The sequence below is a fragment of the Centroberyx affinis genome, unplaced genomic scaffold, assembly GCF_046629955.1.
Source record: "Centroberyx affinis isolate AG114_WGS23_722 - 3 ecotype Tasmania unplaced genomic scaffold, CSIRO-AGI_Caff_v1 ptg003129l_1, whole genome shotgun sequence".
NCBI classification, from domain to species: domain Eukaryota; kingdom Metazoa; phylum Chordata; class Actinopteri; order Beryciformes; family Berycidae; genus Centroberyx; species Centroberyx affinis.
Window position 1 is genome coordinate 50,169 of NW_027281191.1, and position 25,008 is coordinate 75,176.

The following is a 25,008-nucleotide window of genomic DNA, read 5'->3' on the forward strand; positions in this document are numbered from 1 at the left end:
GCTGCTCAGAGCGCTGTTCACTTGTTTATTCAAAGTTTATTAATATTGAACGTGTCACGTCCAATCCGACACTGCACGTCCTTGGGTCTCCAGCAATACACCCGTCAACAGTGAAGTAGATCGGACGAACGGTTCTCGAGATATGCGAAGGACACACAGACAGAGATTCCTTGCTTTATAGTATGATGATAACTTACAACTTGGAAGCCTGTTTTACGCTTTTATTTTGAAGGCAATGCCACCCAATTTCCGGTATTTTTCTATCTGTCTATCTCGCTTGACGCAGCTCTTCTCCGTCCCGACGGCAGGCTGTGGTGAGATTGCAGTTTGTATTGCGCATGACAGGAATAACAGACAGATGAGGTCGCTGTGAGGATGGGATGTACATCATGTACATGGGCTGAAAAAGAGCTACAATGATGAGGTTAGACAGACTCAGTTTCGCACAAGCCACAAGTGCTACCCTGCTAATTACTGTTTAATAAAACTAAAGGACGGGCTTAATGCTAAATGTTCATCCTGTGATTCAGTAGCTGAAACTGTTTTATATCTATTGTGTATAATTATTTCTCCTTATGGTATTAAACATTTATTAAACTATTGTATTAAACTACTGATTGAATAACATCAATCATATTCTACTTGATAAATTTGATAATTCTTTTGGCCAGATTTCATACATATAATTATAAATGTATATAATCCAATACTAAACCTGATGTGACAGTGGAGAAAGGCTGATTAAATTATGACTTTTGACAGTTTTGGTACATATTATAGAGCCTCTATGCTAAGGACAATAAAGTAGGACTTTCAGAGAATAAATAAGATCAATCAGTAAAAAGTACTGGAATCATCTGCCTCAGATGAGGATGAACACATTTCATAATTATTTTTAATAAATCAGTTCTTATAGACAACAGCAATCATTAGTAACAGAATAAAGGTTGGCAAAGTGTGATTACAAAAATACATTGAACCAATTTAATTACATATTCTGCTTTTAAACTCCCATGGCTATTACACAGCAGAAGAGATAAAAATGTAATTAAATCAGCAATTTTTAAAACACATGTAAGGATATTTATATTTTCATTGATTGCAACAGTAAAATAGAAGGTATTTTGTCAGATTCTTCTCTTCCAGTCAGGATTCACGATTCTCCTGTTCCAGCTTCATTTCGTCTGAACTGCAATTGAACAAAAAAAGACATACAGTATATCACATATATACCATCCACTCCTGTGAACCTCTAACTATTAAGCATATGTGCTGAATGTCCTAATTTAGCAGATGGGGTTCAGCACTTACCGCATTCTTCAGCAGGTTTCCAGATTTGGCAAAGATATTGTTTCTCCTTGCAGTGGCTGGTTTGTTGAGCTCCGGATTGTCCTGCAGGACTGTCTGGGGCTGAGAGGCCGGGTGGGATCGGGAGAGGTTGGGAGATGTTTGTGACGAGGGTTGTGAATAGGACTGAGGTTTTAGGTAATTTTGGGTTTGGTTCACTGTATAAGGCTGAGTTGGGGCGTAGGACTGGGATGGTGTGTAGGATTGAGAGGGTGTGTAGGATTGAGATGGGGTGTAGGACTGAGAAGGTGTGTAGGACTGGGATGGTGTGTAGGACTGGGATGTTGTGTTGGATTGAGGTGTGTAGGACTGAGAAGGTGTGTAGGACTGAGAAGGTGTGTAGGACTGGGATGTTGTGTTGGATTGAGAAGGTGTGTAGGACTGGGATGTTGTGTTGGATTGAGAAGGTGTGTAGGACTGAGAAGGGGTGTAGGACTGGGATGTTGTGTTGGATTGAGAAGGTGTGTAGGACTGAGAAGGTGTGTAGGACTGGGCCTGTGAGTAGGTCTGTGTTGGTGTAGAAGATTGGGGCAGCGAGAAATACTGAGTTTGAGGTGGTAGGAAAGGATTGCTCGATGTGAAGCTCTGAGTGTTCAGGTACGGCTGTGTTTGTGAGTAGGACTGGGGTACTGGGGTGGAGTCCAGCAAAGTGGGCGGCGGCGGTGGCGGGAAGCTATCGGCTCCGTCCTCCTCGGCGGGGGTCCCGGGGCCTCCGAGCTCGTAGTGCCTCTTCCTGAGCTCCCCCAGGCGGACCCGCTCCTGGTCCAGCTGGTTCTCCAGTTCCAGCACCTTCACCTGGGATTTTGAGGAAGCAAAAACACACACGCTACATACGCGACCTCCGCTTTTGTCAATTACCTACTTGGCTAGCAATACATAATACACAGAAGAGGACATCTGAGATAAACGGTGGGACATTAAAAAAGCTTTACCTGAGCCTCCATCTCCTCTTTCTTCAGCTTGATCCGAGACATACCAGAGAAGTCCATTGCGCCTGTGAAGATAACAACAACAAACCACATGGAATCAGCACTTAGTGGAATTACAAGGCCCTTAACATGTACTGACATACTTCTTAGCTCCCTCTCTCACCTCGGTCAGTGATCTGCTGCTGGCCATGCTTGGTGGAGGTGACGACTACAGCAGCCATGTCGTTCACGTGTCGCGAGGCCTGCTGCAGCGTGTGCAGCTTCTTGTTATTACGGTCAGCCTTCACCTGGGGAAAAACACGACAACACATAATGCAGAATGTTAACGGGGCACCAGACTGAGCGGGTGGTCGGATCATAGAGGGCGTTTTTGACTCGAGTCCGTACCTTGGAGGCGGCGACGAGCTGGGCGGTGCTAGCAGCGATCTCATGCGAACAGACGATGAGCTCCTCGTATTTACCGCTGTCAGCCACGACCCGGTCAGCAGAATCTCTGACAGCATGGAGACATACATACAGTCCAACCATAACTTCCTCAGGCTGATTTTTGGTGCTATTGCATTACATTGTAGTAATAATACAGGTATAATATGTAATACATGACTAATAATGTCTTAGTCTGAATTGTCAGTGTTTTTCATTTTGAGTCGATGGTTTGTGTTACTCACAGCATCTGCGTGGCCCCCCATCCTACAGCCTTAGAGGCAGAGATTAATCCCTCTGTCCAGCGGGAGTTTTTGGCATAAAATTCTTGTACAGATGCTGCCCCCTAGGGAGAGGAAAAGAGCGTCCCTTTAATGCATCTTCCTGTGACAGGCAAGGAGAGACACATCTGTGACCGCTGATCCTTGTTCAAGGGCGGGTTCACTAGATTGAGATTCTACAAATTCACACTGGAACGAGTGTGAGATGAGTATGTAATAGAAAAGACAATGCTTGTGTGACATCTTCAGCTGTGACGCAAAGTGAGGTGATCCATCATTCACGGATCAAGTTTGTGCTGAAACATCCCTACTGCACCATATTTTGTATAACTAAGAGAAGAGACTGGGGGGGGAAATTGGTTTTGAGAGCTGTGCATAAAAGTGTACACTTTTGGGAAAGTAGATCAGTAGAAAATTCAAATCTCTCCTGAACTTTGATTGTGAACTCACCCTGCCTCCTTCCACGATGTCTTTCTGCAAGTCAGTAGCAGCTGTCACCAGCATATGAATGGCCTGGAGAGGAGAAATACAAATAGAATAGCTTATGGGTGAATCTGAATCTCAACCTGAGTTCACAGAAAATTATTTGAAAACACGGAGACTTCTTACCTTCATCAGGTCTGAACAGGATCCGAGGATGCTGTGATGAAAAAGAACAAAGTGAAGAAGAAGAAAGAATGGAGAAAAGAAGCTAAAAAGCATACATTTCAGACAATATAGTTTACTTACCTCTGGTTGACCTCCAGCTTAATGCCAGATGTGTCTCTCCTTGCCTGATTCAGTATCTCCTGAGAAAAAGAAGAGATTGAAACAGCGGTGAGAAACGGTGGTTTCACCATATTGTGTGTGTGTGTGTGTGTGTGTGTGTGTGTGCATGTGCATGCAGTGTGTGTGGGTTTATCTGTCATTATGTGTGAGCATGTGTCCTTACATCCATGCGCAGCACAGCCTCCTCAATAGCAGTAGATGTAGCGATCATCTCGTTATCCACCATGTGTCCCAGCACCTCCTTTGGCACATCCTGCCCTTTTGGACGCAGCTCCTTAACAAGAAACAAGATGAATACATTTGAAGTATGTGTCATAGTTTGTTCTGTCAAACAGGTAGTGGAGCAAGTATTGGGAAGTCTTTTTGATCTGGACATAAAAATCTGGTTTCCCCCAAACCTGTCCCAAGGTGAGGATGCGCTGAACAGTGTAGCGTGTGGCAGACGGGTCGGCTCTCGGCAGGGTGGCTTGGAGCTTCAACTCCTTCAGGAACTGCAGACAGTGGGTCGCACAATCCCGACAGCTGTCACTCAAACCTAGAGCACACCAAGAGACAGGATGGAGTGCATATTGTTTGTGTATTGTGCATATAGTGTATGTGCTTCATAATGGCAATCAATGTGTGTGTGTGTGCGTGTGTGTGTCTTACGGTCAGCCTGGTCAGTGGGAGCAGAGTGTGAGGTTGCTGCTCCGTTGACAATAGTGTCAGCAGCAAGATGGGAGAACTGCGTTACTGCTCTCAACAAACCACTAGCATCTAGAAAGAATAGGAGAGGATCATATACGCTCAAATCACTTCAGTTAAAAGCTTTCTTTGGAGCTCAAACACACACACACTCATCTGAAAACACACAACTGACTACACACCATTCATGTTTCCCAGGTAGACCAAATGGCTCTGCTGCATTTTGTCTATGGAGCCCAGAGTGACCTCAGCTCGGTTCACCAAGTAATCTGAATGGTAGTGGGAGAAAAAGTGGAGTGGAAAAGCAGCTGGTGAGACAACTGAACAACCTACTTGAATGAATGAATGAATGAATGAATGAAAGACAGATTTACCAGGTGAGCTGGTGCAGCGGACATGTATGGGGTCATCCAGTTTGGCCACGGCGTCCAGTATGATGCCCTCAGCCTCCACCACTGCACACTGCAGCAGACAGAACTGCTCCTCCTGCAGCTTCTGGGTCAGCTCGCCTTCACGACAGGCCTGCGGTGACACGCGCAAACTCATCAGCTCGGCACCTGAAGATGTTCATGAAATTCACAACAGCTTCCCACCGCACAGCCACGCGTACCTGTTGCTGCAGTTGGGCCTGCAAGCTTCCCAGTTCTCTGCTGCTCCTCTGCCTCTCCTGGTCCAGGGAGCTCTGCTGGTGGTGTGCTTGCTGCCTGAGGGAGTTTAGCTCCGCCTCCTGCTCCCTCACAGAGCGCAGCAACCCGTCCCTCTCTGCCTGCAGCCCTGTCAGCGTGCTGTTCAGCTGGGACCCCGCCTGGACATATAGAGCATTATAACCAGTGGTTTATCTCAAGAGGCATCGTGGACTACGTAAGAATAAAGGATCAGAAATTAACGTTCCTACCATTTCTTTGCTTTGCAGGGCGCTGTTTGCACGTGTCACTTCCGCTCGAGCCAGGTCCAGCTCTCGCCTCAGTCTGTCAATCTCTAACTTCTGCTCTGCGTTGATGGCGAGCTGTAAAACACAGACATCATATGCAAGTAAATGTGAGACCGGTGGAAGTTTTATTGTGCAGGAGGGAATTCTTCTAAGTGAATTTGGAAGATAAAGAGTTCTGGGTGCCTTCAGACCATCAGGAGAGCCCTCAGAGGGGCTTTATGTGCATATTTCCTAGGAGCGGTTTGATTCTCTGTCATCGGTTCATACCTGTTGCTGGAGCTGAGCCCTCAAGGCCTCCAGCTCTCTGTTGTTCCTGTCCCTCTCCAGGTCCAGAGAGCCCTGCTGGTGCTGGGCCTGTTGTCTCAGCGAGGAAAGCTCTGCTTCCTTCTCCATGGCAGAGCGCAGCAGGACGTCCCTCTCCGCCTGCAGCCCTGCCAGGGTGCTGCTCAGCTGGGATCCCTCCTGAAGACGATGAAAGAAAGATAAACGTGGCGATAGGGCGATTGAATGAGACAGATTTACTCGTTAAAAAAAGTGTGTGTGTATTTTAAGTTTTACATCCCTATTTCCATCAGTCTTACCATCTCTTTATTTCCCAGAGCATTGTGAATATGAGCCAGCTCTGCTCTTTGGTCAAGTAACTCTCTGTTTAGCCGGTCAATCTCCTGCTGCCGCTGATCCATCTAATCAGGAGAGGAGACATCTAGTCAATATTCAGGATAGTTTTCGTCAGATTATGGTTGAAAGGTTGATGTAATAGGAGTTGTTCTTTATTAGTTGTACTGTCTGCCGCGGTTTAGGGTCAAAGGTTAAGGAGTCCCCACCTTGATTCTGTTCTCCTGTCTGAGATGGTCCAGCTCGTTAGCTAGCTGCTGTCTGGCCCTCAGCAGATCGTCTTGGTCTTGTTTTGAATTGGTGAGAATCTTCACTGTGTCTGCATTCTGCACACGTAAACACAAACAACAACACATCCACAATTCAGAGTAAGTAACAAACGCCTTATCAGACAGTGAGCAAGAAGCAACAGATGAACAGGCACATGTATGGACAGCCAGACACATATTTACGATAAGGGCAACTGCACCTTCTTCATTAGGTCAGCATGGCTGGTAACCAGCTCCGCGTGTCTCTCTTTGAGTTGAGAAAAACGAAGCTCTGCTGCCTGAGCTCTACCTGTGTTGAGAAGAGAAGATAAATAGGAAACACTGAAATAATACAGCTCAACTACCTTGGGGTCCCTATTTCAGACACAAGCAAAAGTGTGTACTCACTATCTGCCTCCTTGTATCCAACCTGCGCCCCTGCATTGGCAACAGTGGCACACCGTAAAGCCTCTACTTCCATCCGCAGGTGTTCGTTGTCCACCAAAGCCATCTGCTTGTGAGTGCGCTGCTCCTCCAGCTCCGCTTCCAGATGGTTCACTTGAGACTTCAACTCGGTCACACACCTCTGAGCCTGCGATTAGGTGGAACAGGGGAGTTATCAATGTTTCAAACGATGGTATATAATACACACACACAGACACAAACCCAGACTTACCTCAGTCTTGATGAGGTGCAGCTCTGGTTTGAGCACCTCCAGCTCCCTCCTCAGACTGTCGGTCTCCGTCTCCCTCTGCTCCACCCCAACATCTGGTACTCCCATTTGGCTGAGCAGGTAGTACTGCCACAACACAAAAACCATTTTCCATGATGCCAGACGAAGAAGTGGAAAACACTAACAGCACATATGAGAAGTGATTTGTCTATTGATTTAGGTCTTACAGTACCTGTGGCATCTGTGGGGCTTCCCTGTGCTCTGGCTGTGGCTCCACCTCCTCTTCCTCATGATGCTCCTCATTGGGCATAACTACCACCGGCTTTTTATACTCAGCCAGGGCAGCGGCACGGAGGAAGTTCGGAGGAGACTGAGGGTATTCGACAAACAAAATACAGTTATGCACAATGGGAATACACACGCATGCGCATACAACACAGACGTGTATGTACTTGTATGTGGAAACGCACAACCGATTACTTACATCTGGTAGATCTGGGATCAGGATGACACTTTTGAAGAACTCCATTTCTCTGGCTCTGTCAAAGAACTGTGTGAGACTGAAGAGCAGACAGTTGTCACTAACAGTTATCTGATCCACGAGGGATATAAGAGTAAGAGTCTGTGTTTGATAAATGATAACGTACCTGGTGAACAGATCACGGAACCGCTCCCGATGTCCAAGAAGAGCATCTGCTGAAATACCTACAAAGCAAAGGATATGATCGATGTAGGGTTTGATTGAAGACAAACTTGAGTACGTGTGCATGTGTGTGTGTGTGTGAGACTCACGGCTGTGAAGTTTGAACATCAATTTGACAGAGAAGTGATAGAGATAGCTGCAGTCCAGTATGAGGGGTATCAGAGGCGCCAGGCGGCACTGTCCAGCCGGAGTAGTAGATTTGGCCCCGTTGGTGTCCAGCTGACGCAGCACTTTCAGCAAGAACAAACACGATAATAAAGACAAATTTACTTGATAACATTACTCGATACAGAATATTAGCAATAATTAGGAGATGTCTATGTTAAGGATTAACAACAATGAAACCTGAACAGTGCAAAGAGAGACATCAGCGGATGGACTAACCTGTCTCAGCCATCTTCAGGCCGGCGTCCATGTAATCCAACAGTTCCTGCGTCATATCTAACCTGCAATATGTTGAAACAAGGTTCATGCATTAATCCACAAATGTAATGTTTAACAGTAGTAGTTGCTCAACAGCAAGAGTGCATGATTGTGGGTAAGAAGCAGAAACTTACACTTTGTTCATGTCACTTCCGGCCTCTCTCTCCACAGTCTCATCGCTGGCCTCCAGGTTACCGGGGATTGTCTTGTGCTGTGGAGGAGAACGTTTATTTATCATTGCCTAATAATGTCCTAACATCACTAACATTGTAGAGGTCGTCCTATATCACCGTAAAGAACAATTTAAACAATCTCACCTTAGTGTGAAATTCCATTTTGAGGCAGAGGAATTTGGCAGACAAGGCGACGATGTGACCGTATCGATCATGCAGATTTCCCTGGGAAGAAAATCAGACACATGCTAGCTGTCATTCACTCACACTTAGATGTCACATAAATGTAGGAAGATTGGTGGGAAATTGTTGTAGTTTCGTCTCAAGTATTGAGTATTTTGAGCGCATTTCTCACAACAACAAGTTGTGGCTTCATCGTATTACTCACCCAGAGAACGCCCATATCTTTGACATTGCGGCAGTATCTGTTGGAATCTCTAACAGCCTGCAGATCAGACACACGGGACAAGGAGCTTTGGATGACACAGGCACTTAAGGTGTAAATATGGGCCAAAGGTTACATATTAAGTGAACATGTAGGAATGTTGCTTAAAAGGTGCTTTTCCATTTCTTCCCCAACACAGGGACATCAACACCACGAGTGGAAGGGGTGGAAAGGGTGGGAGAGCGCAATGAAAGGGAAAAACAGAAGAGACAAAGAAGAAGATGGAGAAGATGGAGGCGATACCAGTATTCACTTCACCTCAGTGTAGAAGCTGAACTTACATTCGGGTGTCCGTCCCTTAGCAATTTGTGCAGCAGGTTGCAGAACTTCCAGCTGACCATGGAGTTGCTGGACAGAGGCAGGTTCAGGATGTAGGACCAGAAGGTGGTGGCTCCACCCTCCTTATGTGTCCCCATGATGATATCGGCACAGTGGTGAAGGAAACTCAAGAGACCAAAATACTAAAACACCACATGCAGACGCAAACACACCCAACAGGCCCACGGCAGGGCACAGTAGGCCACAAATGGGGATCACTGTAAAGTTTGCATAAATACTTTGTGGGGAAAAAAATAATCAATGAAATCAGATGTTTGGGGTTTTTAAACTCATCTGTTACTAAGTCATACTCCAAGCTGCATTATCCCAAGCCACGGGGTAATCAATAGGTAAAAAGGATACTGCGTACATATTTCTCTTTCAGCGGTGTTTCACTGGAGGTGACGGTTTTGCTGATGTTATGGAGCTGGAAGAAATGAGAGGACAGCCATCACATTATCTTGAGGTACATCTTGAAACAGCTGAATGAGGAAGTCGATATTATTCTGCTGCTTGGCCATAGAGACACAGACTAGATAAAAAAAAAAGGTTGAAACTCAGCCAGGAGGACATATTTAAAAGGAAGCAAAAATGTTGGAACTTCATTTTTTAAAGTTTAAACTCATATAAGTCACACAGAACGCATTTACTATTGCTCAAAATTAACACACATTTCTCTTGCTCTTCTTTTACTGGTTATCACTTCACAAGAGACATTTTGGTAACGCCTGTACATTAATTCTAATAGCTATATCAAATTTCCCTTCAAACGAGGCATCAATGAGCCGATTTTTTTTTCGAGAGTAACCTACCAGATAAAAAAAAAAAAAAAAAACTTTTGCCATGGCATCATCCCTCAACCTTTCCCCAAAACAGACTAAATGACTTACCTGCTGTTTGCCAAACTGCTCTTTCTCCGCAGCCAAAGCCTTTTCAGTCTTATTATCACTTTTAGTCTTCGCTTTACTCATGTTGCAGTTATAATCCACTCAAATTGAATGTCCGATATATGGATCCAGAGCGCTCCCAGTCCGTTTCTCCGTGGTTCTCCGGCCGAGTTTACCTGTCTGCGCCGTCGCCTCTTTAATAAGATAGGTGGGTCAGGCGCGCCGCGCGCATGTCTCCAAATTGGTTTCCTCTTTAATTCACTTTTCCCTCGTCGTATGCCGTTAATAAAGCGAACTGTTACATCTAATAGTAGCAAAATAACTGGGACACTTGGACTAGAGCGCAGTTTCTCCTGTGCGTAAAAGCGCACCAACCTCTTGCCAACTACTGGGAAATAACTCCGCAAATGTCTGCGATGGTCTGACGATGAAATACACTTAATCTGTTGTTTTGTACATAAATATTTTATAAAAAAAAGAAAAAAGTATTTAGATGATTACCAGGTTACAAGCAGTACAAACTTTAACATCAATCACGATTTTCTCAGGCAAGTCATCAGGCAAGGCATCAGGCAAGGCAGTGAAACTGGAATGACAATAGAAGGACGCGCCACTCAACAGCCCGGTAGGACTGGTTTCACATCTCAGCCACACTTGACAAAGTGTCCTTTAAAACTCTTGGGCAGGATTAGAAAAACATGTCCATCTCTGGTGCACTGACAAACAATATATAGTCCATGTAGTAAGCAACTGGCACCAAGTTAAATAAGCTTCTGAGTATAAAAATATTCAACACTTCATGACAGCCTGAGTGATATTACATATTAAAAGTCCTTTTCCTGAGAGACAGTAGAATTCAACCATTGGCTATGAAGGATTCAGTGTCTGACTGAAACTAGAAGTTCATTTTTTGTGTTATACTGTAGTAATACCAACATGAACACTGACTCCAATGCTAAACAGTCACATTGGTAAATACTGAAGTCAGGAATTCTCTCTTCAAAAATGTGTCTTCAAGTCAATGTGAAGCTGTCTGCATGGCTCACTGGTGCTGTGTCGGGGCATTGGGCTTTGGGTGGAGTTTCACTGGCCTGGTGGAAAAAAGAATAAAGCAGTTACGTCTGTGTCTGTAAAGGGAGGGACACTTTAAACCTAACATTTCACGCCCTTTTTGCCACACCCCTCGAATGCAAATGAAGAGAAAGAAAAGGAAAAGGGTTGAGAGACGGAGCATGATGAGAGTCTACCTTGTGTGTGTGGTGGTGGGGCGAGGCCTGGCAGGTGTGGCAGTGAAGGGGCTCAGTGGCCCCGCTGTCCTGGCTTCTGTTGAGGCGGACGGCAGTGTCGCTGTCCTGCAAACAGCTGAAGGGTCTCAGCGTGGCGTGCTCCAAACTGGCCACCGCCTGCCTGGACTCATCCAACAGCCGCTGCAGAGAACAAGCGGAGACGGGACGGTCACCCTGACAAGAGAGGGAAAGAAGGCTCTCAGCAATAGTTTGTGAACTGTAACAAAATATGAATTGATCTGGATGTAATCAGAAAAGAAGCATTTGACAATCTATGACTTGTCAGTAATCTATTCTTTAAGAGTCTCTTACATCCTTGAAGGCTGCTGAGAAGACTCCCAGGTCGCCACTGGCTGTGCCTTTCAGACTGGCCGCTGGCAGAGAAGCAATGTCACTTACAGTCCCACAGTTCCTCACCCTGAGTGAGAAAGGTGACAGGCTGTCCAGGCACCCACATTTTAAATCATCCTGGCTAGGAGACAAACAGAGAAAATATCTCACATATATTTTCTGCACTTGTAGATGCAACAAGATTAAAATCTTGGTGTTTCATTCTATTGACACTAAGTCCATTTAATATGTGTAGTATGAAGGTGTACTAAGTTATACATTCAAGTGTTAGTATGGCATTGTTAGTGGTTACAGTATGTCTTTTCCTACCAGGTGTAGCTGGGGTCCTGCTGAGCTCTGTGATTTATATCTAGTAACAGTATGGCGGAGGCTTTGGCCTCTAGACTTCCATTAAACACAGCCATCCATGCTCCTGCGCTCAGGCTCTCTGGTTTTCAGCCCCACCAGCACACTGGGTCACACCTGGGCCTCGTCTGCCCTGCACTGCACTGCTGCTATTATAACTGGTTGTGTCAGTAAGACAGCGAGTCACAGCTAATTGTGAAAGAGCTGGGTCCTGTCTGTTCCACACATCATTCTGTGCACAACTAGCTGTGTCAGTGACACTGTTCTGTCGGCAAATATTACCCATCTGTTCACTTCTGCTCAAGCCGTCTCAAAAGCGGATGGCCTTGTCTTTTCTGTGTTTACACTATCTTTCTCATAGCTAGCCACTAACACAGTTTCTGTATCCTGTGACTTCACTGCTTGCCCTGATGTTTCCTGATGAATGGAGGGATGGCCGTCAACATTTTGTAACTCAAGGAGTCCTCTTTGACAGTTCTTGTCTCTCTGCCTGACCCTGAGACCCTGAAAAGTGACTCAAGTTATACTTTTTTTGTCACAGAGATGCTCCAACTGCACAGTAAACACGCTGGCTTTGTGCCAACAAGCACAAAGACTTCTCTGTCCACTCACTGTTAAATTGCCTGTTGTCATAGTCGATTTATTTGTTTGAGCAGAGAGCGACATTTTGGTGACCAGTCTGGTTTGGTCTGAAAGCTAGCTATCCAGTGACAAGAGAAAGTGGGCGAACACAGAGCTTGCCACAGTTTGTCCGTGTTGACTGTAGGTTGTGAATACTTCCTCCCATCAGCTGTTTGCACCGAAAGGCTGGGACAAACAGGAACAACTTATTCTGTTGTTGCCGGAAAATTACACAAAGCACACACATTTTTATGGGATAAATCCTTTTTTTTTTATTATTAGTTGCTTTGAAATGACTTAATTTGGCCTGCCAATTGAATAACTCTATTATATGGGGAGTGGGTGCATAAAAGCTTGATGTGCTGTGGTTTGCTGGCAGTCCATGTAGGCCTTCACTAGTCTGACCGAGGGAGTGAGTGTAGTGGGGTCCAAGGTGAGTTCAGAAGGTGCCATGGTGTCATCAATGACTTCAGAAGATAGTCCAGATATATACTCCTCTCTCTCATCTGGTTCATGTTTCTCCATTATTGGCATGGCAACCAGGGGATTTGGGGCATTTAGTTGGGACTCTGACCTCATAACCTGGCTGCACTGACTCTGGTCCTCTCTATCTGTCCCCAGACTGTTCACTGACTCCAACATAGTGGCTTCTCTGCAGCCACAAAAACAGAATAATCAAGTTAAAAAAAAAAGCATGCTCTTCATTGTGCATTCACTCTTTACAGCCACGTCTTCCTTGTTCGCTATTCACCTGCCATGTGATCCCGGACTGGTCTTCTCCCTCAGGGATTCCCGGGCGCTCTCTAGGTTCAGCTGCAACAGCTGGAGGTCATTCTGCTGATTCTCGCACACCTGCACACATACAGCATTATTTTACATTTCAGAATATCTGAGACACATCAAACTATCCAAAACCATTAACTCTAGTTTACAAGTATTGGACAGTAGTGACCCAGAGCGACAAAGCCAAGGTGAACAAACTGCAAGAAAACCCTAAGGTATGCTGTGAAACCAGAATAGCACCTCTGACGTCAGTAACACTGTGAAGAGGGGGAATGAGGAAAGAAGTAAACCCTAGCCTGTGATATAACATCTGGAGAGGCGTTTTATTATTAAATTATGTTGATGTGTCATTGTTCTTGGTTGTTCTTTGTTTTGCAGCAATGCCACAGTAGTTAAACTGGGGAAGAGTTGGTTTTTACTCAATATATATAAATATACCTGTCGCAGACAGTTGAGCTCAGACTGTGTGCGTTCCTGTTTGGAGCCAGCCAGTGCCAGCAGCTCATCTTTCCAGCTGTCTCCCTCCCCTGGTAGGAAAAATCAAATGTTATGATTACTCCCCAGTGTCAAAGTGAGGTAGGACTGGCTTTTCTTGTTAACAGGAGCAATGCCCTAACAGGCTGGTTGAAACAGTATCTTAAACCAGCTGTTATTGCATAGATCAAACTCCAGAGAAGGCGCCTAAAGAAATGAAATGGGAATATACTGTATACCCAGAATACCCAGAACACCATGGTCATTATCTCCACATACTTCCTGCTGAACTGAATGTTGTCTCAACTTCACTTTAGTTGTGTACATTAACAATGGTAATGCTGGACTGCTTTATCTGGGTAAATTACATTTTATGTTTGCAATCACTGGTAAATGCTTAAAATAATATGTTGTGTTGACTTGCAGCAGTGTGTGGTGTACCTGACAAGACCAGATCCCTGCACAGCAGCTGGTGCTCCTGTTTGAGACGGATGATCTCCTCTCTCTGGGCGCTGCTTTGTGTTACCTGCTGCTGCAGCTCCTCTGTAACCAGGACAGGATATAGTAAATCTCCTACATCCTGCTTCTTTAGTTAACTCTGCATGTTGTGGGTCTATTTGTTCCATATTAAAATTGAAAAATAAATCAGCGAGGGGACTGTAACATGATTGAATAAAACAGGTCTTCTGGAGTCGTTAATAAAACTTAACACTTAACCCTGGCATGTACCTTTAAGATGCGTGTTCTCGTGCCTGGCCTCCCTGTAGCGGCGTTTATTTTCCTCCAGCTCTCTCAGGAGCCTGCTTTCCCGTGAGCTACTCTCCTTCAGCGACGTCTCCAGGTCTCGTTGGTGTCCTGTGAGGTCGACAATATGAGCGTTGGCCTCAGTCACATCTTTGTCCTGATGGGGAAAACAATCACATCGGCCAATTATGTCACACAACTGTACACAGATATATAGTACAGTGCGCAATGCCGTTCCTATCAGTAACCGACATAGATATAAGGCTATCATATAAACATATTTTACAAAATACATTACGGTTATTACCAAGAAATAACTTGAACTTGTAAAAGTGTACCTTGAGTTTGAGCATGGCACTCAGTTCCTCCTCCCTGACCTGCAGAGAGCCGACTTGAGAGGACAGAGCCGTGACTGTCGAGTTGAGGCTCTGATTCTTCTCCTAAGGGACAGCAACAGCAACCAAGATGCTTGACTTAAAAATTGAGAAGTCCTGCTTTACCAGATTTTATATGTAATAAGGCTAACAAATGTAGTACCGATTACATTCAAATTAAATGTATATATATATATATATTTTTTTTTAAATTATTATTACTGAGTGCCAAAAACCACAGCAGTGAGCCTTTCATTATAACCAAGAAAGAAATTAAAGGTAGAACAATGAAGCCTCTGATGAAGAGCTGATTCCTTTGCTAAAATTACAGTAAGGATTACTACACTTTTTAGGATGTAATGTTCAATGACATTTTCAGGGTGTTGTTGATCAAACTGTTCCCGTGCAATGTACAGTAGCAGCACTTAATATAGTTTTACATCTTAAATTAATTCAAAATGACATTAAAATGGGATTATCCTTGGTGAGTTGTCCTGGTTCTTCTGTATTCATCTACTATGCACATGAGGTAAACAAGGTATTTGGTTAATAGAGTGTAAATGTGTGTTAATATTGCACCAGTACCTCAAAGTCTTGACATTTTTGGCTGATGTGCTGCTGTTTCTGACCAAGCTTATGAAGCTGCTGCTGGGTTACACCGAGCTCCTTTTGGACATCCTTCTCCCTGGTTTCCACCAACCAGACACGTTTAGTCAAGACTCTGATCACCTCATTACGCTTCTGCAGCTCGTCTATGCAAATAACAAAAACATTAAAAAAAAGATATTCTTTACGATTGTATGATTTGACAGGAAATTACATGATTGCCTGCATTTTTTTAACAAAACCTTCACTGTAGTATCAATAGCCTAGCGGCCTCTGTCTCCTCACCATCCAAACGGGCACACCTCTGCTCCAAGGTAAGCACTTTCTGGCGGTCTTGCTCCCAGGCCCGGAGCTGCCTGTGGTGGAAAGCAGCCATGGTGTTGAGCTCCCTGTCCCTGTCCTTCAACTCAGCAATCAGCAGCTGCAGCTCCCTCCTCTGCTTCTGGATGGTGGCACCCTCCATATCACTCACTGAAAGCTTTTCAAACACACCCAAGGTGAAAAAGACAATTCAGCCACAAAAAAAAGAGCAGACACACAAATTCACAAAGATTAACTAAAAGAGAAAAGAATATTACCCATTTATGGTGGTAGCAATTTATAGGGATTTAATGATATTTCATATTACCTAGCCAAAACGCAATTTCTGTACAACAATTTGATTTTGCTGTGTGACATCATTGTATTTTTTCCCCCAGTAATTAATACAGAGATGGACTGATTTTTTTTTAATCTTGGAGACCATGTTCATGTTCTAGCTACTGAGGACAATTTGGCACTTAAGGGATGAGTACTAAAGCTGCCCTCCTTAAATAAAGCTACTGTATGTAATTAATTAATTAATTGCTGTGCAATGAGAGAACCAAAGAGAGTATATATCTCACCTGACTGTCCTGTAAGATAGGGGGGCAGGGGGAGTCTGTGGGGATGGGTTGGGTACTTCTGGCCAACTGTCTTGCCATCCTGTCCATTTCACTGTTAGATGGGAAGAAAACTTGGTTGGCATCCAGAGGAGCTCCACCATTTTCCTGAAAAGTTGCATTATTCATATCATAAGACATTATGAATGCATGACTATGAAGCATTTATAGTATTAGGCATTTACATTGCTAGTCACTAACCTTTTTCACTGGAGTACTGTGCCTGGGTTCAGCTGAAGTACCTAAAACAATATCAGAGGATTTGTTTACCATTAAGCTCTGTGTCTGGTAACTTAGGTGTACCAAAAAACATGAAATTTTAGGCCTATTGCCAGGTCTAAATTTTTGTTACTACCTGCTAGAGAATGTATTTCTTAAGGATTATCTACCTAGGTGTATCAAAAAGGACAGTTGCTACGGACCAAAGTTAATTATCTCCACACTTTGCTAACCTGGTGTTATATGTTTACCAGATGACCATGCTGAACAGGCTGATGACTTTCTTCCATTTGAATGGCATGCTCTTCTCCCTTCGTCCATCACAAGTCACTCATATCGATTATGTAACTCCAACTCCTACAATTTACGTTGGTATGTCGCTAGCAAGCTCCGGCTTGATAATACACTTCTGGGTTAAGTTACTTTCATCACTGTTGGGCGAGTGGGCATCTTTGGCTAACGTTTAACAAGTGGGCATGCCAGTCAGTTAGCAAACAAAGCTAACGTTAACGTTAAGTAGCCTATCTTTCCAACTAATCGTTAGACTAGTGTTTGATAACGTAATTTAGCAGTAAATAGCCGAACTAACAAACCATGGCATAACAGTGCATAAACATTGAATATCGTTAACTAAGTTAAGTTCTCTCTAAGTTTCAAACAGCCAGTAACTGGATAGTTTGACTTTTTAACGTTCAAATGAGTGAAACAGGGAAAATAATAATAGAGGGACAAGTCGATTACGTCACCAGGATCGTATTGGCGATTTGAGGACCAGCTTTGGGGTCGCGTAATGCTTTTTCAAAATACTCTTATTGAAACAGAGCAAAAAGAGAACTGACGAACTAGGACTCCTCGCCCCAAAACAATCCATGGTAACCACTGTGTTCAAGAATTCCACATGTTCTCACTTCCGTACATTTTGTCTCAACCTTGAAATACTCAGCCCAGATTGTATAACCGAGGGTAGTCCAAGTAAGCAGAAATAAGAGTAGGACATACATCTGAAATATAATACATATTAAAATGAATTCCAAAAAGCGGCACCTCTGTAGTCACTTAAAGAAAACTATAATATAATATAATATAATATAATATAATATAATATAATATAATATAATATATGAGTACATACACGTTTTGCTGATATCCTTCCAGCAATTGAGCAAATAAAAATGTTTTCATTCATACATTTGATGATTGTCACCCTTTTATTCACTGCTCTTATGATGTTTTTGCATTACAGTGCTATGAACAATTGCCTTTCATATTGCTGAATTGTCTCCTGCCTCCTTGTCAAACACTCAACCCATGCTGCTGCTTGGCAAAGTTAGTTTAAAATATGTCCACATTCTTGGGAACATTTTGCTCAACACCAGTGTCATTACATCCAGTTCTGAATGACTAAAGAAGCTGGACAAAAGGAGGAAGGATTGAGCCTGACTCACCTCTCTTACAAAAAAATCCCGTAGGCCCTATTGTGTCTTGCAGGGTCCTAGGAGAGACGCATGACAGTTTTTAATAATAGACACAGTCTATTATGGCTTATTTTGTGTTAGCCAGTGACCTCTGTCAATGTCACCTCTGTCTTTGTCATTGTAATCACTTTGGTGAAGATTTTTGCAATGTCCAAGATCTCCATTGCAGAATCTGCCCCTTGTTTTTGGCAATTTATGACTTGGATTAAGTTTAAACTTGGATTTGAACCCACGATCCATGAGAGGCTGATGCTTTACCTACTGAGCCAACTCCTGTTATGGGTTTACTGAGGAGAAACTAACTAAATGGAGAAGTAGTGTGACACTGCAGCCTACTGACAGTGCTAATCACTATAGATGAAGAGTCAGTAAATATAAAGTTATAGAACATTGTAGTGCTCTCCATTAACGTGTTAGGCACGTAAAAACAAGCTTGGCACAAAACTACACTACGCCCATGTAGCTGGGGCTGTAGCTCTGCAGTCGCCTAGGTAGCAGCTTTCTGCCAAGAGGAGCTTCAATGGCAGCCTTATATAGCTGTAGCCCCACCCACAGAGACAGAAAAACAATTAGACATGTAATCAACACGATGTAATATGTTATCATTGGGCAAAAGGCATGGATCAATACTATTCCAAGGTAAAAACATGACAATATAAAGAAAATAAAATTGTATATATAGGGTAGCTTTAATAAATCTATTCCCCAAAATCCCGCCTCTTGAAAATTCCGAAGTACATAATTATGTCTCGGTTGGATGTCTCTGGTGCATTCCAGTAGGTGGCAGTAATGCGCATGTACGTTGGCTGCCAACCACCCATAAGACCACAGTTGAAGAAGAAGACCGTAGTATTGCAGTCTCCTATCCGGAGGGGGGCAGCAATGCGCTGACGTCGCCTATCCTGCCGGAAGGAAAGAAAGAAGAAGAAGAACAAGACGAAGAAGAAGACTGTTTTCAGAATGGCGGCGAACCGGAGGCTGGCCAAGGTAAATTTCCTGATCATTGAAATAACGACATTTACCCGGTGTTAAAGAAGGTGTGTCGTATATCTATAACGACATATCGACTCAGTCAAACTTTTGTTGACACGACTGGGCGGTTTTCAGTTATCCAATACAGTAAAATGTTATTTAAAGTCCGTCGGGCGGTTGGCCGACTGGTTCGTGTTAGCCAACTAGTTACCGACAACAGCCTGGACACGGACTCAGACGTCATTCGGCAGTCGTAGAAAACTATTGGAAATAAACCGGACAGCCCATTTTTCTTTGAAGGCAGTAGTTCTCAAACGGGTCCCGTCGTGAACCAAGCCAGCGTAAAGGTCGCCAGCTGATTTAATTTTTCATTTAAATCACCTTCAGGACAAGGAAGAGAGACGAGGAAGTAATCAGTGAAATCTGCTGCTGTTGTGTTTCGTTGCAGTGGAAACCGGCAAACTCAGAACATCACTGATAACATTAGGAGCTGTAGGTGTGGCACGACTGACTTCAAAATACACCAAAGACAGATTTAACTTTGTTTGGAGGCATATTTTTTTTATAAACTGCATATACAGTCGTGGAGCCTTTCTACCAAAATGTAATATTCTGACTAATTCAGATCTTCAGCTAAACTTAAGCCTGCCAATACCCAGAGCTCTAAAGTGTTAACGTTAGATATGTATCAGATCCTGACTTATTGACAAGGTTGTGGTCGATTGGATCATAATACTATTTTTCAGCAGAATCGCACAAAGCACTTTACAGTATGGCTGCCCAGTCTGGTTTAGTGGATTATTGCTTCATTATTCATTCATTCATTCATTCATTCATTCATTCAAAAACACACACTCTGACATTATTTTATTTTATGCACTTGTACACAAGCTTTGCTAAATTGTGAGTGTATTTAGTGTAAGATAATGAGTGTGAATGTGTATGATCATAGCCTAGGCTAATTATCTTTTAAATAGGGCCTTTAAGTTGTGCTTGCACTCTTAACCAGCCTATCGCCTATATTTTGTATTTGGATTGTTTCTGTCTGTACCTTTGTATAATGTTTGGAGCTATCTAGGTTGTTGGATTGTCTTGTGTGGATGATTGCTTGTCAGTTTGTCTGATGCGAGAGTCTACTGAAGGAAGGACACAATAATAAACACAAGATGATGTGTACACATGATAAATGTGTGGGGACAGCGACAAATTCCATTAGTAAGAGGTTTTTTATTGAAGTTCTACTAAATAAAAACCACATTTTTAGAGCACGGCCATGCAGAGTACAGGATAGGCTGAATCCTTTGCTTCACATTAGCAGTGGGTGGACAGTAGTGGCATGTTTTACATAACAGTCAAGTAGCACATTAACTAATAACTTCCTGATATCAGACAGTGTACAAGAAACTGTACCTCTAATGAATACAGAAGTTAGAGAGCATGATTAGCTCATCTGTTAGGAAATGGCAAGTCACATGTTGCTGTAGCACTGTAGCACTATATGGGAAGGGTTAAGGCTAGTTGTGTTAGCTCTATTTGGGCCAACCAGAGAAATACAAATGGAGTTGAAAGGAACACCATTGAAATGGAGGAAATTGGGAATAACTCAAATACGTTGCCAAAATCAAGCCACAAGAAACGATGGATGTGTCTAGGATTAAAGGAGCAAAAGATGCCACACATTTATGGCTATAGCCGCACATTCAAGACCCAGGACAACAGACTTGGTGCAAAAGAATCCTTTTTATTTTAAGATCAGAATGAGCTATACATTTTGCTACTAGTTTCATGGGGCTCAGGATTAGCTTTGTTATTGGAACAACTTAAAATGTGCTGCCATCAGCCCAAAACCTCAGCCAGTGTCTAGGTGAAGAAAGAAACAAACACCCAGACACATACTGTCAGGATGCAATGCTAATCCTGCCCAAAGGTGATACACATGGCGGCATAACAACGTGTTGACGTTCCTGGCAGCACAGTTGAGAGTGAAAGAACCAAAAACATGAGGAGAGAGTCCTACGCATCACACTGCTGTGGGTCTGAGTCAGTGAAAAATCTGTGATGGGAAGTTCCCACCTGATAACCCCACTGACATACCTGCTGTCATGTGTCACCACATCCTTATGTCTTCTGACAGGTTTTCCAAGTCAGGTAAATGTCAGTGGACGGGAAGTAGAACATTGCCCATAGGCTTATCCTGTTATTGGCAAACAGCACAGGTATAACTGTTGTAACTCAACTGTCTACTCTGTAATTTATGAAACCACCACTGTAAAATGATTTGCCAGTTTAACTGTGGCCACACCTATTATTAAGATGTGTGTAGACTTGTGTAATCTTTAGAGCTGTTGTGTTTACAGGTGAGACTACTCTCTTTGGAAAAATTAAAAAATCTAATTGATTGGCTTGACAGGCTTTATAATGAATTTGTTGTATTTATTGAGTTTAAAGTAGCTTTTGTCAGGGAAAATCTGAGAATTTGAATAATAATGATGCTCATTGAAATTAAGTATTGACATCAGGCTGTTCCTGTCCTGTGGCCCTGTAATTCTGGCTATGTGATGAATGTGGGCTATTCTGTTCAAACAATGCATTTAAAGGTGCTGTGTTTTAAATACATGTCACAGTAAATTGAAATATGTTTTTTTCATCACATTTTAGGCATTTAACTGATGCCCTTATCCAGAGTGAGGGGGGGTTGCCTACAGGGATCACTACAGTATCACATTACCACATAGGAACTTTTTATATCAATTAATTTTTTTTGTTGCAGGAACTGGATGAAATCCGCAAATCTGGGATGAAATTTTTCCGGAACATTCAAGTGGATGACTCAAATATTTTGAACTGGCAAGGGCTCATTGTTCCCGTAAGTAATGAACGCTGTTAAGATGACTCATTCATAATTCTTTTGTTTGAACTGTACCTGAATGCAATATGTTAAATCTAATTATGCCGCGGCACATTCCACCCCGTTTCCTTCCACCCTGTTTCTCTTCTACAAGGACAATCCTCCATATGACAAAGGCGCGTTTCGGATCGAGATCATATTCCCTCCGGAGTATCCCTTCAAGCCGCCCAAGATCGCTTTCAAGACAAAAATCTACCACCCCAACATTGACGAGAAGGGCCAGGTGTGCCTGCCCGTGATCAGCGCGGAGAACTGGAAACCTGCCACGAAAACTAACCAAGGTACGAGCGAGGCTGGTAAACCCACCTAGAATCAGTTTACGCTCCTTTATAGGCTGACACAAGTCTATATCTAAACTTATAGTATAGGCCCGCATCATTAAAGTGCCATCAAACTTGTGTAAGTTGTATGAGGATTAGGTCTTTTAAGGGAAAAGCATAAATCAATACTTCTATAAAAAAAAAAAAAAATTTATGCACTACATCACTGGCTGTCTGGCACTGCTTATAGGCTTATGTATGAATATCAGCATTTAATTTCTTGTTGTGGATCTTCCTGTGCTGTGGGCTCGTTTGACACAGCAGTGATCGTGAACGTAACTTAAAAGAAGACAAATAAACTTGCATCTTTTTTGCTGCCCCCCCCCAGTGATTCAGTCTCTCATCGCCCTGGTGAACAGTCCTCAGCCCGAGCATCCGCTGAGGGCCGACCTCGCCGAGGAATACTCCAAGGACCGTAAAAAATTCCTGAAGAACGCGGAGGAGTTTACAAAGAAGCACGGCGAGAAGCGGCCCGTGGACTGAGAGCACAACACTGAGACTTGTCGCTTCTGGCCTCCCCTCTGTCTCCTGTTCGAAGGCCCGTCCCTGACTCTCTCTCTCTCTCTCTCTCTCTCGCTCTCTCTCGCTCTCTCTCTCTGGCTCCAAACCACCGGAGACGCCCCGCTCATGCATACCGTCGTTCTAGCACTGCACAGTCCCATCCGCTCCGTAACAGAGCGGCGTGCTTCTGTTTCACTTTGCCATAAAAGCGGGACTTTTTGGTGAATAGGCAGGCTCTTGCCTCTAGGTGTCAGCTTTTTTGGTTGTTACTATCTTTCTACTGATTTCTTTATTAGAAAATTTGAGAAAACGATCAGGGGTGGCTTCTTGTAAATGAAACAGAAAGTTAAAAAAAATACTGTTCTGCTTAGTTGAGTGCTGAATGTTTTCACAAAGGAATCATTTGCTTATGCAGGTCTGTTTACAGATTTCCAGACGTTTTTGAAAGTTATTGAAATGCACAGTATATAATACTATTGTTTATATCTATTGTTGCACTCCTTTATATTCCATGGTTTTCTTTTTCCTTTAAGTTGCACTTTACTCTGTGGAAGTAGCCTTTCCAGTCCTGACATCTAAAGTTTGTTACCAATGCAAAGTTTCAGATGTAAAAGAAACTGCAAACAAAGAAATTTCTGAAAATGCAACATTCATGTGTCCTTTTTAAATGTTTTGTATTCTGAGATGTTGGGAATAAGGTCTTTATGATTAAAATCTATCCACCTCTCATAGCTTCCCAGGAAAGCCGTTGGCCGCATACTAAAGTTCATACCTTCAATGATCATGGTCATTATTTGTTATGCCATTTGAGTCGCATAGGTTTGAATGGTGAACTTGCATCCTAAATCTGTCTTCTTTCTCTAGTTTCAGTGAGTTATTCTTTGACAAAGATATCTTCTTTAATGCACTGTTAATGTATGAGTAGGTATTGCTTATCTGCTGGAGACAACTCATTGCCCAAGGCGAACTGCAGAATCAAATTCCCAACCCTTTTCATTATTAAGATGTTTGACACAAATCTCTGTTATGTGAGCAGGTTTTCATTCACAGGACCATCAATCAGAGTAGACCTGAGCCAAGGATTGTTCTGTTCTTTTTTTTTTTTATAAAACTGTTCTCCTAGATATCTTTATAAATAAATAATAAATATCATTTGGTCAATAGAGTATATCTTGTGTGGACAGGTGTTAAGACATTTTTCTCTTTTTCTCACTTTTTTTTATTATTTAGTTGAAATAACCTCTGAAACGGTTGTAGTTGCCACTTTTTAAAGTGTCTATATTTTTTAGTTTATTCTTTTGACCAAGGGAAATGGCACTTTGATGTTTTGCTGTGTTTATAGAGACAACTACAGCGTTTCATCTGCAGTAATCCTTGCAGTTCTTGCAAAAGCTATGAACTCTATGCCAAATTATTGTCATGTTTTGCCCTATTATGCTTTGAAAAAACCATGAGATGATGAGCCCTGAGATATCAGGCATAATAGTTCATCAGGCTATGCATATCTGGTAAATTATGCCACTGCATTCATTACAGAGAGCTGCACAATATTTTAACCACAGCAATTTCTATTATTTTATCCCTGCTCTTGAATTGCATATAGTTACTCTCTTAACCCAATAAATGGTGTGTGTAAGTTATATCACAAAGCTGTTCAGTCCTATTTTGCAGAAGTAAAAAGGCAAATGCCAACCGTGGCTGTAAATGATAATATGGAGGGGAGGCTTCTCTTTCTCTTTCTCTTTCTCTTTCTCTTTCTCTTTCTCTTTCTCTTTCTCTTTCTCTTTCTCTTCCTCTGCATGGACCCGGTCTGATTTATTGATTTTACTCATCACAATACTGACAAATGTTTAAATGTATCGTCCATTTTATGTAGTTTTACTTAAGAGTGTGTGAGGCTTCTTCCCTAGACAGATTTACTTGCAAGTGCCATTAAGTTTCAGGACAGCACACTTCTTTGTTGGTGGAAAACTAGTTAATAAATCACTTTGGAGAGAATTAATTTAGGTGACATGTTTTGAGATGTGTGAACTGAAAAACAGTGCAGCTTTATATATACATATCACATAACTTTAACCAGCAATCTGACTAGCATATCAACACACGCCTGCAGTTTCATCCTTGCTCTGCTAGTGGGCAGTGTGACCCACCGCTCTACTAACTAAAGTGTGACTCAGGGACAGAGAAGGATTAAGAAGCTCCAGCATAAGTCACAGAGCTTTTAAGACGCCTGGGCTAATGGTTTCTGTGGACTCATTCAT

The 25,008-nt window shown here is 42.9% G+C and overlaps 3 protein-coding genes across 8 annotated transcripts; 1 reads left to right on the forward strand and 2 right to left on the reverse strand.

The window, feature by feature from the left end:
* Positions 1–888: 888 nt before the first annotated feature.
* Positions 889–10,843, reverse strand: LOC139659508 (huntingtin-interacting protein 1-related protein-like). 4 transcript variants are annotated; one of them, XM_071537805.1, is made up of 34 exons: positions 9,852–10,843; positions 9,325–9,388; positions 8,925–9,067; positions 8,587–8,643; positions 8,343–8,423; positions 8,160–8,236; positions 7,987–8,048; positions 7,692–7,832; positions 7,547–7,604; positions 7,384–7,459; positions 7,132–7,269; positions 6,903–7,025; positions 6,635–6,818; positions 6,448–6,536; positions 6,188–6,304; positions 5,945–6,046; positions 5,631–5,825; positions 5,328–5,438; positions 5,043–5,237; positions 4,807–4,954; positions 4,615–4,701; positions 4,397–4,504; positions 4,147–4,283; positions 3,912–4,022; positions 3,710–3,768; positions 3,590–3,620; positions 3,431–3,493; positions 2,945–3,045; positions 2,664–2,769; positions 2,440–2,563; positions 2,280–2,341; positions 1,944–2,142; positions 1,312–1,835; positions 889–1,189 (listed from the first exon to the last, which is right to left on the reverse strand). In XM_071537805.1, the coding sequence occupies exons 1-34, from the start codon at positions 9,930–9,932 to the stop codon at positions 1,154–1,156; spliced, it is 3,990 nt and encodes a 1,329-aa protein (XP_071393906.1). In that variant the 5' UTR covers positions 9,933–10,843; the 3' UTR covers positions 889–1,153. The 4 variants fall into 4 exon arrangements, with proteins under 4 accessions (XP_071393906.1, XP_071393908.1, XP_071393907.1 ...); XM_071537807.1 differs by having other exon boundaries at positions 1,312–1,684; positions 1,925–2,142; positions 9,852–10,842; XM_071537806.1 differs by having other exon boundaries at positions 1,312–1,702; positions 1,925–2,142; positions 9,852–10,842.
* Positions 10,804–17,266, reverse strand: ccdc62 (coiled-coil domain containing 62). 2 transcript variants are annotated; one of them, XM_071537809.1, is made up of 13 exons: positions 16,805–17,266; positions 16,554–16,594; positions 16,317–16,460; positions 15,718–15,910; positions 15,412–15,578; positions 14,791–14,892; positions 14,438–14,609; positions 14,150–14,251; positions 13,673–13,761; positions 13,203–13,303; positions 11,447–11,606; positions 11,096–11,275; positions 10,804–10,939 (listed from the first exon to the last, which is right to left on the reverse strand). In XM_071537809.1, exons 1-13 carry the CDS (start codon positions 16,890–16,892, stop codon positions 10,862–10,864), a joined length of 1,617 nt encoding a protein of 538 aa, XP_071393910.1. In that variant the 5' UTR covers positions 16,893–17,266; the 3' UTR covers positions 10,804–10,861. The 2 variants fall into 2 exon arrangements, with proteins under 2 accessions (XP_071393910.1, XP_071393909.1); XM_071537808.1 differs by having other exon boundaries at positions 11,096–11,308.
* A 1,702-nt stretch (positions 17,267–18,968) lies between these two features.
* Positions 18,969–23,917, forward strand: LOC139659512 (ubiquitin-conjugating enzyme E2 L3-like). 2 transcript variants are annotated; one of them, XM_071537813.1, is made up of 4 exons: positions 18,969–19,033; positions 21,789–21,884; positions 22,021–22,207; positions 22,575–23,917. In XM_071537813.1, the coding sequence occupies exons 1-4, from the start codon at positions 19,007–19,009 to the stop codon at positions 22,727–22,729; spliced, it is 465 nt and encodes a 154-aa protein (XP_071393914.1). In that variant the 5' UTR covers positions 18,969–19,006; the 3' UTR covers positions 22,730–23,917. The 2 variants fall into 2 exon arrangements, with proteins under 2 accessions (XP_071393914.1, XP_071393915.1); XM_071537814.1 differs by lacking the exon at positions 21,789–21,884 and having other exon boundaries at positions 19,007–19,033.
* The last annotated feature ends 1,091 nt before the right edge of the window (positions 23,918–25,008 follow it).